A 13,214-nucleotide genomic window follows, 5' to 3' on the forward strand; every position below is an offset into this window, starting at 1 on the left:
AGGCAGCTCACCACCACCTTCTCAAGGGCAACTAGGGATGGGCAATAAATGCTGGTCCAGCCAGCGAAGCCCACATTCCGTGAATGAATAGAAAAAAAAATGATGGAATATACAACTCATAGACGTTTAAAGCACAAAAGGAGGCCATTTGGCCCATCATGTCTGCGCCTGTCAACAAAGATCTGACTACATTAATCCCATTTTCCAGCGCTTGTCCCAATAGCCCTGGAGGCTATGACAACACAAGTGAATATCTAAATACTTCTTAAATATTATGAGAGTTTCTGACTCAACCACCCTTTCAGGCAGTGAGTTCCAGACTCCCACCACCCTCTGGGTGAAAAAATTTCTCCTCAACTCCCCTCTTAGCCTTCTACCTCTTACCTTAAATCTATGCCCCCTGGTTATTGACCCCTCTACTAATGGAAAAAGTGCCTTCCTATCCACCCTCTCTATGCCAGTCATAATTTTATACACCTCTATCAGGCCCCCTCTCAACCTTTGCTGCTCCAAGGAAACCCCAGCCTATCCAATCTTTCCTCTGCATCAAAACCATTTCGTGAGGTTAGAACCATAGAACACTACAGCACAGAAAACAGGCCATTCGGCCCTTCTGGTCTGTGCTGAAATATTACTCCGCTAGTCCCATTGACCTACACCTAGTCCATAACCCTCCAGACCTCTCCTATCCATGTATCTATCCAATTTATTCTTAAAACTTAAGAGTGAGCCCGCATTTACCATGTCAGATGGTAGCTCGTTCCACACTCCCACCACTCTCTGAGTGAAGAAGTTCCCCCTAATGTTCCCCCTAAACCTTTCCCCTTTCACCCTAAAGCCATGTCCTCTCATGTTTATCTCTCCTAATCTAAGTGGAAAGAGCCTAGGTTCAGGTTCAGCTGCAAATCTGCAGTTCAAATACAAATAACATTGAATTGTTTAAAACATTGCAAGATCTTGCTGGAGGGGGTTGCACAGTTGCAGTGGCCAACCTCCCAGCATTAGTATGTAGCAATTAGGGCCACTTGAGGGTCTAACTGCGGCACGATGCCACCGCCACAATCCCCCCAATCTTAGCTCTCTGCTGAAATCTGACAGGCACCTTTCTTTAAATTTATTTTTTCATGGGATGTGGGCACCACTGGCAAAGCCAGCATTTGTTGGCCAGCCCTAATTGCTCTTCAACTGAGCTGAGTCATTTCAGAGGGCTGTTAAGAGTCAACCACATTATTGTGGATCTGGAGTCACATGTAGGCCAGGCAAGGATTGAAGATTTCCTTCCCTAAAGGATATGAGTGAACCAGATGGGTTCAACTGATGATAGTTTCATGGTCATTATTACTATTATATTCTAGATTTTATTAATTGAATTCAAATTCCACCAGCTGCCATGGTGGGACTTGGGCCCACACCCCCAAAGCCTGGGCCTCTGTATTACAAGTCCAATATCATTACCACTGGGCCACTGTCATCTGGAGGCAGCTTCTTGGTAGAAGGTGGGGGCTGGGGCCCATCGATGCCTCCTCTTATACCCCATCCTAGAGCTGTAGTGATCAGAGTGTTAATGCTATGTGGAAGGCACTGTTTGAATAAGTATCTTGAGCACATATAAAGAGAGACTTCCTAACTGCACTTGAGGCATAGAGGCAGCTCAAACATCTGGTAGATTCTTATCTGAACTGACACCATTTGGGCACAATTTCACATTGGCCCTCTGTCCCTAAACCTGCCTGAGGGACCCTGGCCCCAACATTTGAGCTGTCTTGTGGAAATTCCCTCCGTGCCTTTCCTTTCTGCACAGAGGAGTTTCTTGTACGGGTTGCTGCTGCACACCCTTCATTCACTTCCTTGGCCTTGTCAACCATCTGGACATGCCATCCGCAGGTAGCGGGGGTCCCGAGTGGAGTGCTGCCTACATGGGGGTCCTCCCCTTTACCATCGGGGATTTGGAGGGTGTTGTATTCAGCAGTCCTATATAAGCCATCTGTATTTTTTGTGGCCCCGATGAGTCTGTGTTCCACGTTTATATCGGTTGAGCAAGGTTGCAGCCCTTTTTCGTCTATTTGAGGGTGCTGCTCCTCAAATTCTGGTTACACTTCAGCCTCGTGTTCCTGATCTTCGGCCACCCCCCGAGGGGCTCGAGCAGATTGGAGGACTTCTCGTGGGTCTGCTCCTGGTTCTGGCCAAGGTAGCCATGAACAAGTCCAGGCAATGGGCCATGGAAGGGGTCGTTAGGCTTGACTTTCTGCCCCTCTTCTACGACTACATTTGTGCTCTGGTGTCCCTGGAGAGGGAGCATGCAGTGTCCACAATCAGCCCCAGAAACAGTGCCCCTTTAAGGGGCTTTCACCCAATTAATTAGTTTGTTTATGAGTTTTAAAAAAGCATATACAGAGACACTCCTGGAACACTGGGGGTTGGTTCGGGAGGAGACAGGCATTTGTAATGATTTATCCTTTAAATAAAGCTAGTATTAAGCAAAGGATTGGTGTCTGGTTTCCTACTTCACCAACTGGCTTCACAGAATCACAGAATCTCACAGCGCAGAAGAGGCCCTTCAGCCCATCGAGTCTGCACCAGCACATGAGAAACACCTGACCTACCCACCTAATCCCATTTACCAGCACTTGGCCCATAGCCTTGAATTAATTAACACAGAGGGCCACAGCCACAAACATAAACCATCCTGTGGAGTAGCTCCCCCTCCACAATATGGGCCTGACAGCTGTAGGTATTCTTTATTTTTAAATTTCTGTATGGCTTCAGAGGCTTGAGGCACCCTCTAACATCCTTCAGCAGCACTCACCTCTTTTAGCAGGGGTGCCAGCCATCCACATCTTTAGGCCCTGTGAATTGGCCTCCCGCCTTAGCTGCCTGACCACTGTCCTTAATTGGACTTGGAACACAGAAAAGCCTCTTAATTAACCACCCCCGGGAAGATCAAGGAAATGGGTGGAACACATTGGGTTCAGAACCCTGGTATCCCAAGTATCCTCTAAGGTTAGAAAATTCTGACCAGAGAGTGGGAGACATGGAAATAGAGAGAGAGAGAGTGGGAGAGAGGGAAAGAGAAAAATAGAAAGAAAGAGAAACAGAGTTGTGAGCATGTCAGCAATAGAATCTTACACAACAAATAAATATATCTTGTAGACTTTTCAAGTCTGAATTCATTCCTACCACATCCTATAAATAATATTTAAAATTCAGGGCTTCACATTTTCCACTAATGAATGAAGAAGATTAAATATATATATATATTTATAATAATCCTACAACATGTAAATCACATTTTACCTGCCCATTAATATTTTCCCCAACATAAAATCATAGAATTATTGAATGGTTACTGCACAGGAGGTGGCCATTTGGTTTATCATGCCTTTGCTGAAGGAACAAATCACCTAGTGCCATTCCCCTACCTTTCCCCATTGCCCTGAAACTTTCAGATAAATGCTTAACTAAACAATATATTTTTACAACAAGTCACATTTGTGAGGGCATCCTGGAAAGTTTGGCACAGCTCTGACACTGCCAGTTTACATTGGCAGTAATTAATATCAACAAAATAAATGCATCCGACTCTCACTAGGCACATGCAATACACTTACACAAAACCAGTCAGTGACATCCCACTAATCAGAACGATTATTATTATACCTTAAATGAATTAACAGCAGTCTGTCTTTACATCATGATGTAATGTTACTTATAGAGTCTGCAAAAGCTAGTTTTGTATCTTGGATCATGACTGTAATGGGCTTTGCATAATACAGTTTCACAATGGAGCACACTGCTTCATTATTGAATATTTCACTGCGAACATAATGTACCTTGCACATTACATTATGTTGGGCTGTGACTGTAATGAACTTGCAAAGAACAATGACATTTATTCCCACTTAGAACAAATTTTGCAGGTTTGATTGCAGTTGTAAATTGAATGATTTACTGAGGATGCATACATTTCATGTCACTGTTGCCATTGATACTCCAGGTACCTGAAGGCAGCCTCCTGGTAGAAGGCTCATTGACAGCACCTTCCAAACCTGCAACCTCTAACATCTTGAGGACAAGGGCAGCAGATAGATGGGAAGTTCCCTTCCAAGTCACTCACCAACCTGAGTTGGAAATATATCGCCGTTCCTTCACTGTAGCTGGGTCAAAATCCTGGAACTCCCTTCCTAACAGCACTGTGGGTGTACCTGGAATTTTTAAAAATTCCAGTTCCTAGAATAAAATTGATCAATAAATATCATGTGCAGATAATTCCAAAGCCAAAATAATTACCTTATGTACTTTTTTAAATTAATTCATTCATGGCACATCACTGGCTAGGCTAGCATTTATTGCCCATCCCTAATTGCATTTAAGAACCAACCACATTGCTGTGGGTCTGGAGTCACATGTAGGTCAGTGGATTTCCTTCACCTGAAGGGGATTAGTGAACCAGATGGGTTTTTACAACAATTGTTCTATGATCATTAGACTTTTAATTCCAGATTTTTATTGAATTCAAATTCCATCTGCTGTAGCAGGATTTGAACCCAGACCCCAAAGCATTACCCTGGTTATCTGGATTACTAGTCTAGCAACAATACCACTATGCTATTGCCTCTCCATGGTATGCAGCAGCTCAAGAAGGCATCTCACCACCACCTTCTCAAGGGCATTTAGAAATGGACAATAAATGCTGGCCTAGCGATGCCCACTTTCCATGAACAAATTAAAAAAAAAGTACCTAGTACATAAGGCATAGTACATACTTCGGCTTTGGAATTATCGGCACATGATATTTATTGATTAATTTTATTCTAGGAAATAAAGTTCACGATAACATTTCAAAAAAGGCAGTGAGAACTGATATTGGGATTTGGGGAGCCAATGGTATTGGGACTTGGAGGGCCAATGATATTGGGACTTGGAGGGCCAATGGTATTGGGACTTGGAGGGCCAATGATATTGGGATTTTGAAAGCTAATGATATCGGAACTTGGAGGGCCAATGGTATTGGGATTTGGAGGGCCAGCGATATTCGGATTTGGAGGGCCAGCGATATTCGGATTTGGAGGGCCAATGATATTGGGATTTGGAAAGTCAATGATATTGGGGCTTGGAGGGCCAATGACATTGGGATTTGGAAGGTCAATGAAATTAGGATTTCGAAAGCTAATGATATTGGGACTTGGAGGGCCAATGACATTCTCTGAATAATCTGAAATATGTTAACGCCATGAAGAAACTCTGAGATAACAAGATTTAAAATTAGTCATTTGGCAATACGTAACTTGAGTATTGCTGAAAAAAGATATCTTGTCAAAGCTTTTTGTCTTGCACTCATCAGGACAATCGCAAGAATACCAATGTCAGGGGAAGCATTAACTTTATAGTGTATGAGAAAAGAGTGCTGATTGGTTGGCAAATGGACACTGATTGGTAGAGGTATTGCAATGGAGAATGCACCAGTTAATGGTGACTGACAGTTAACTGCCAAGCATTGTTTGACATTTTAAACCAGGTGGAGATGATGGCATAGTAGTATTGTCGCTGGACTAGTAGTCCAGAGAACCAGGGTAATGCTCTGGGGACCCAGGTTCAAATATGTCATGGCAGATGGTGGAATTTGAATCCAATAAAAATCTGGAATTAAAAGCCTAATGATGACCATGAAACCATTGTTGATTGTTGTAAAAGCTCATCTGGTTCACTAATATCCTCTAGGGAAGGAAATCTGCTGCCCTTACCTGGTCTGGCCTACATGTGACTCTAGACCCACAGCAAGCCAATAAGTTGTATCACAAATTCACAAAAAAGGAATGAAACTGGATGGACTGCCCAGCATCAACCTAGGCACTGGAAACGACAATGGCAGTTGCAGTCCTATCGACCCTACAAAGACCTCCTTACAAACATCTGGGGGCTAGTGCCAAAATTGGGAGAGCTGTCTCACAGGCTAGTCAAGCAACAGCCTGACATAGTCATCCTCATGGAATCATACCTTACAGATAACCATCATCATCATCCCTGGGTACGCCCTGTCCCACTGGCAGGACAGACCCAGCAGAGGTGGCTGCACAGTGGTATAGAGTCGGGAGGGAGTTGCCCTGGGAATCGTCAACATCAACTCCGGACCCCATGAAGTCTCATGGCATCAGGTCAAACATGGGCGTGGAAACCTCCTGCTGATTGTCATGTACCGCCACCCAACGCCCCCCTCCCCTCCCCTGCCTACAGCTGATGAATCAGTGCTCCTCCATGTTGAACATCACTTGGAGGAAGCACTGAGGATGGCAAGGGCACAGAATGCACTCTGGGTGGAGGACTACAATGTCCATCACCAAGAGTGGCTCGGTAGCACCACTACTGACCGAGCTGGCCGAGTCCTAAAGGACATAGCTGCTAGACAGGGTCTGTGGCAGGTGGTGAGGGAAAAACATACTTGACCTCATCCTAACCAACCTACCTGCCGCAGATGCATCTGTCCATGACAGTATCAGTAGGAGTGACAACCGCACAGTCACTGTGGAGAGGAAATCCCGCCTTCACATTGAGGATACACTCCATCGTGTTGTGTGGCACTACCACCGTGCTAAATGGGATAGATTTCAAACAGATCTAGCAACTCAAGACTGGGCATCCATGAGGCGCTGTGTGCCATCAGCAGCAGCAGAATTGTACTCGAACATGATCTGTAACCTCATGGCCCGGCATGTCCCCCACTCTACCATTACCATCAAACCAGGGGATCAACCCTGGTTCAATGAAGATGCAGGAGGGGATGCCAGGAGCAGCACCTGGTATTCTTGTGATTGTCCTGATGAGTGCAAGATGAAAAACTTTGACAAGATATCTTTTTTCAGCAATACTCAAGTTATGTACTACCAAATGACTATTATCTCAAGAGTTTCTTCATACCTAAAAATGTTGAGTCAACCTGGTGAAGCTATAACACAGGACTACTTGCAAGCCAAACAGCATAAGCAGCAAGTGATAGACAGGGCTAAGCAATCCCACAACCAACGGATCAGATCTAAGCTCTGCAGTCCTGCACATCCAGCAGTGAACGGTGGCGAACAATTAAACAACTCACTGAAGTAGGAGGCTCCACAAATATCCCCATCCTCAATGATGGAGGAGCCCAGCACAGCAGTGCAATAGATAAGGCTGAAACGTTCGCAACAATCTTCAGCCAGAAGTGCCGAGTGGATGATCCATCTCAACCTTCTCTGGAGGTCCCCAGCATCACAGATGCCAGTCTTCAGCCAATTCAATTCACTCCACGTGATATCAAGAAACGGCTGAAGGCACTGGATACTGCAAAAGCCATGGGCCCTGACGATATTCCGGCAATAGTACTGAAGATTTGTGCTCCAGAACTTGCCGCGCCCATAGCCAAGCTGTTCCATTACAGCTACAACACTGGCATCTACCCGTCTATGTGGAAAATTGCCCAGGTACTGTACACAAAAGCAGGACAAATCTAACCCGGCCAATTACCGCCCCATCAGTCTACTCTCGATCATCTGTAAAGTAATGGAAAGGGTCATCAACAGTGCTATCAAGCTGCACCTGCTTAGCAATAACCTGCTCATTGATGCCCTGTTTGGGTTCCGCCAGGGCCACTCAGCTCCTGAACTCATTACAGCCTTGGTCCAAACATGGACAAAAGAGCTGAACTCCTGAGGTAGGTGAGAGTGACTGTCCTTGACATCAAGGCCACATTTGATAGAATGTGGCATCAAGGAGCCCTAGCAAAACTGGAGTCAATGGGAATCAGGGGAAAACTGTCTGCTGGTTGGAGTCATACCCAGCACAAAGGAAGGTGGTTGTGGTTGTTAGAGGTCAGTCATCTCAGCTCCAGGACATCACTGCAGGAGTTCCTTAGAGTAGTGTCCTAGGCCCAACCATTTCCAGCTGCTTCAACAATGACTTTCCTTCCATCATAAGGTCAGGAGTGGGGATGTTCGCTGATGATTGCACAATGTTCAGCACCATTTGCAACACCTGCTACTGAAGCAGCCCATGTCCAAATGCAGCTAGACCTGGACAATATGCAGGCTCAGGCTGACAAGTGGCAAGTAACTTTTGTGCCACACAAGTGTCAGGTAATGACCATCTCCAACAAGACAGAATCCAACCATCACACCTTGATGTTCAATGGCATTACCATCATGGAATTCCCCATGATCAACATCCTGGGGGTTACCATTGACCAGAAACTGAACTGGACTAGCCATATAAATACTGTGGCTATAAGAGCAGGTCAGGGGCTAGGAATCCTGCTATGAGTAACTCACCTCCTGACTCCCCAAAGCCTGTCAGGGCACAAGTCAGGAGTGTGATGAAATACTCCCCACTTGCCTGGATGAGTGCAGCTCCCACAACACTCAAGAAGTTGGACACAGTCCAGGACAAAGCAGTCTGCTTGATTGGCACCACATCCACAAACATTCATTTCTTCCACCACCGACACACAGTAACAGAAGTGTGTACCATCTGCAAGATGCACTTCAGGAATTCACCAAGGCTCCTGAGACAGCACCTTCCAAACACACGTCCACTACCACCTAGAAGTACAAGAGCAGAAGATAGATGGGAACATCACCACCTGGAGCTTCCCCTCCAAGTCACTCACCATCCTGATTTGGAAATATATCACCGTTCCTTCACTGTTGCTGGGTCAAAATCCTGGAGCTCCCTTCCTAACAGCACTGTGGGTGTACCTACACCACATGGACTGTAGCGGTTCAAGAAGGCAGATCATCAGCACCTTCTCAAGGGCAATTAGGGACGGGCAATAAATGCTGGCCTAGCTAGCGAAGCCCACATCCCGTGAATGAAAAAAAAGCTTGACTCTAATTGGTCAAGGCATTGCACTGAGGAATGAACCAGCGAATGGCTATCACTTTATTTTGTTTAGCTGAAACAGGTGCAATATATATACATGTTCTTTCTGTTTGCAAAGAACAGGGCCTTGTTTATTAATATATGTAGCTTCCAGTACACCCAAATGCGCCACATTGCAAGCCCGGCTGACAGCCTGGTTGTTAGCATAATTTTTAGCACACTGAGGATTATTTAGAAAATGCTGTCCAATCATGGAATCACATCCAAATGTATCGATAATCCTAAAGTGAGAATAGTCCCACAATTAAACGAGCATTTATGCGAGATGAGAATGTACAGATTGGTAATAGGGTTACTAATATGCGTCCGCCTATGTATGATCTGCCCAAGACATACAAAAGTGATGGTCCTTTACACCCCATCTTATCCATGACTGGTTCTGCCCAACATGAACTGGCCAAATGTTTGGGCGAGTTGTTACAACCAATTTTGAATAAGTAAATACAGTGACTGATTCCTTCACACTTGCAAAGGCCACACATGACCTGCATATCGATAGCAATGCTGTGTCCTTGTGCTCATTTGGCATTGCTAGCCTATTCACCAATGTTCCACTTAAGGAAGCCATAGGTATTTGCATTGGTGATCTAGACTCGCCACCATTGCGTGAATCAGTATTCATTGGACTTATGAACTCAACAACTCACGCAGTTGAGTTCAGTTTTAATGACATCATGTATGCTTAAATAGATGGTGTTGCCTTGGGATCCCCTCTAGGCCCAGCTCTCGCAAACATCTTTGTTGGATTCCATGAGAAACATGTCTTTGATGGAATGACACCTAACGTCCTACCACTTGTGGACGATACGTTTACTATATTTAAATCCGTAGCAGTATGTAATAATTTCTTTGCATGTCTTAATGGGCTCCATTCTGCACTCAAATTAACCTTTGAAATGGAGCATTAAATGAACTACCTTTCCTTGGTGTGTCAGTTGAGAAATTTGCCGGATGTTCTCTACCACAAGAATACCTTCACTGGTCAATACATGTGCTGGGATTTTTACAGTTCCACACGCTATAAGATTGGCCTTATAGACCCAAGCCATTTGTTCACCATGCAAGCTTGACACTAAAATAGGGCACATTAAAGACAAAATGCGGGATATTGACTACTCTGATCAGATCATCTCACATGGTATATCACACAATCTTATGAACGGGCCTAAGGCCGTCACTTTCGGCCATGAAAAGTGTCCAGTTTACCTCAGATTATCCTGGAAGGGCAAGGTATCTCAAAAAGTTTAAGCAACAGGTGAAGTTAGCTGTTTCATGCTGCTACAATGCAGTAGCAACACAAATGATATTCGCCACGAACCAGATGCTGCCATCAAGCCAAAAAGACGTTTTGCTTATCACACAAATGAGTGATGTGGTATATGAATCTCAGTGCCAGTGTGATGCTGGGTGTGTAGGCTGTACGTCCCAAAGACAGGCAGGTCATATCAAACAGCATGTCCCTTCCGCTATTCGCAATGGGCAAGATAGAGACCGTACCCAACCAGCCTGTGCTTGCAAAACACAGTGTCCAACATTAAATGTGATTCCGTGATTGGACATTTGCTAAATAATCCTCAGTTAAAAATTATGCTGACAACCAATTTAAGATTAACAGAATTACCTGGAAAAACTCAGCAGGTCTGGCAGCATCGGTGGAGAAGAAAAGAGTCGACGTTTCGAGTCCACTCTTTTCTTCTCCACCGATGCTGCCAGACCTGCTAAGTTTTTCCAGGTAATTCTGTTTTTGTTTTGGATTTCCAGCATCCACAGTAGTTTTTTGTTTTTACCAATTTAAGATTGTCAGTTGGGCTCTCAGTGTGATGTATTTGCATGCACTGGAAGCTACATATATTAATACCTAAAGCCCTGTTCTTTGCAGACAGAAAGAACATGTATACACATTGCTCCTGTTTCGGCTGAACAAAATAAGTGATAGCCATTCACTGGTTCATTCTTCAGGGCAATGCCTTGACAAATCAGAGTCAAGCTGTCAGTCACCATTAACTGGCATGGCAAAGCCTCTACCAATCAGTGCCCACTTGCCAACCAATCAGTAGTCTCTTCTCGTACAATATAAAGTTGTTGCTTCCCCTGACATTGGTATTCCTGCGATTGTCCTGATGAGTGCAAGATGAAAAACTTCCACAAAAAGCATTTTTCAGCAATACTCAAATATCAATAATGCCCTCATGTCATTGCCAATTCTAATATTGGAAATGGACTGTTTAGGTACTTAGCAGCCTCTCATATTCAATAGGAAACCAGTTTCAACAGAAAAGAATCTGATCATCTGCTTTAGTGCTAAGATAGATGGTGTCACACAGAGTTTTATTGTTTGAAAAGCTGATTTTAACAATGTGGCAAAAACTTTAGTATGGCTCACTCTCTGGTGGCTCTTGTAACTGCTACCCTCTCCCTTACAGGGGTTCAGGTAGTGCCGATTCAAACTATTGCTTCTCCTCTTGCTCGATAAAATTTAGGGCTTTGAAACAAGACTTTGTGCAGAAGCTCAGAAAATATATTTTTGCTGCAATTTGGTGCCTTCATGACTAAAATATAATTGAATCAAATACTTACTATGAGAAGAGGAGAAGCCATGAGTAGAATGGGTGACGTGACCTTCTGTAAATGAAAGGGAGCTGTAAGAGATTAGCATCATCCCTTCCCACTTCATAGTCAGTGAGAGAGGATTTGTGACCACACTAACTGATACTGGGGCTTGCAGGGCCAGTGGAAACAGCCTGCAGTATAAATGGTTCTAGTGTTAAAGGTGTGATTCACAGAGAGTCACTTGGGTTGATATTGTTTCTATTAAGTGCAGTCTCACCTGAAGAGTCACTGGTTCAAAGGCTGTTCCATTTTGGAATGTTTCATAAAGAAAAGCACAACGAGAGTGGCATTTTGGCCCCCCCACCAGCTCATCCTTCTATACAAACTTACTGTCCTGCCAATAGATCATGCAACTGGCTTTCAATCTCATAGCCAGAAGTCCAGCTCTTGACAGTGTGAAAAACTGCTTTCTGATCTCAGGCCTATGTTGCTTTTTACCAGATTGTATGTTCAGCTCCTCCTTGTCCTGAAGCTGTAGTTTCATTTCATTTGATATGTTACACACTTCTCTAAGGTACCCTGTCAAGGTCTTGCTACTCAGAGGTCTTTTCACTCAGACACCATATGGTTTGATATTGGCTACATTACAGGGTGTCACACTGAAACATCAGTTGATTTAGTGCTGGTTCCATTCATTTATCTGATGGTTTCAACACAATTGGTTTCAGTGGGCAAATTAATGTTGTTCCTTTATAGGGTGCCTCATTGAGAAGTTACTTAGCTTGTTGCTGCTTCTAACACAGACCTTCAGGGTGACTTGGTTTAATGTTGGCTCATTTGATTGAATAATAGGTCTGAACTGATGTTTCCAATATGTCTTATTGCAGATAGTTGGTTTAATTCTATCTTTTTAAATCGGGTATGTTGTAGATGCTTTATTGGCTTAATGATAGTTGCAGTACCGAGTGAGCTGAGCTGTAAAGGCTCTGTTAGCTTCTCGTTCTGATCAAACATTTTAGTAAAATGTGTTTTCAGTAAATGGTACTTTTCAGTCGAAGTGATGGTTTCAGTTGAGATTGCTTCAGTTTGTTTTTGTAAACTTCAACAAATACTTTCCGCTTTGATATGAAGAATTTTTGAAAAGCCAGGCCTTTTCTTCAGAGCCTAATGGGTTTAAGCAGAAAGATATAATCCATCAAATCAGTAAACTGTAAAGCATGTAAAAAGAACCTCATAGTATCTGATCAGAGCAAGCTTTGACATAAGAACATCAGAACATAAGCAATAATAGCAGGAGTAGGCCATTCAGTCCTTGGCGCCCGCTCCACCATTCAATAAGATCAATTAGTTGTGGGTGGTACTATAACTTAGTAAACACAGTAAATTGCAGTATACATAGGAATTATTCTAAATTAATTAAGAAAGTAACTGAATTAACTAAATAACATACGCAACAATGGCAGGACGGGTGTTATGTTGCAGCTGTGGAATGTGAGGGCTTTTGGACATCAAGGCGATCCATGACAAACAAGTTTGCAGGAAGTGTAAGCAGCTTGAGGAATTCCGGATCAGGATTATTGATCTGGAAGCCGAACTGCAGACACTACGCAACACAAGGGAGGGGGAGAGATACCTGAACACCTTGCTCTAGAAAACGGTCACACCTCTTAGAATAAGGTGGTCTGTTTTGGCCAGCAGTGAGGGATAGGAGGATGTGACCTTGAGTAAAATAGGTAAAGGGACCAAGCAGACAGGAGTGG

At 43.9% G+C, this 13,214-nt stretch overlaps 1 protein-coding gene across 2 annotated transcripts in view; it reads right to left on the reverse strand.

The window, feature by feature from the left end:
- Positions 1-12,374: 12,374 nt before the first annotated feature.
- fbxo41 (F-box protein 41) overlaps positions 12,375-13,214 on the reverse strand; it is a 262,069-nt gene continuing 261,229 nt past the window's right edge. For both annotated transcript variants that reach the window (XM_078534849.1, XM_078534847.1), the window contains one exon: positions 12,375-12,618. In XM_078534849.1, the coding sequence (XP_078390975.1) occupies positions 12,556-12,618 (63 nt within the window). In that variant the 3' untranslated portion in view covers positions 12,375-12,555. The remainder of the gene's footprint in view (positions 12,619-13,214) is intronic.

This window comes from Cetorhinus maximus, unplaced genomic scaffold, assembly GCF_964194155.1.
Source record: "Cetorhinus maximus unplaced genomic scaffold, sCetMax3.hap1.1 HAP1_SCAFFOLD_125, whole genome shotgun sequence".
In the NCBI taxonomy this organism is placed as follows: domain Eukaryota; kingdom Metazoa; phylum Chordata; class Chondrichthyes; order Lamniformes; family Cetorhinidae; genus Cetorhinus; species Cetorhinus maximus.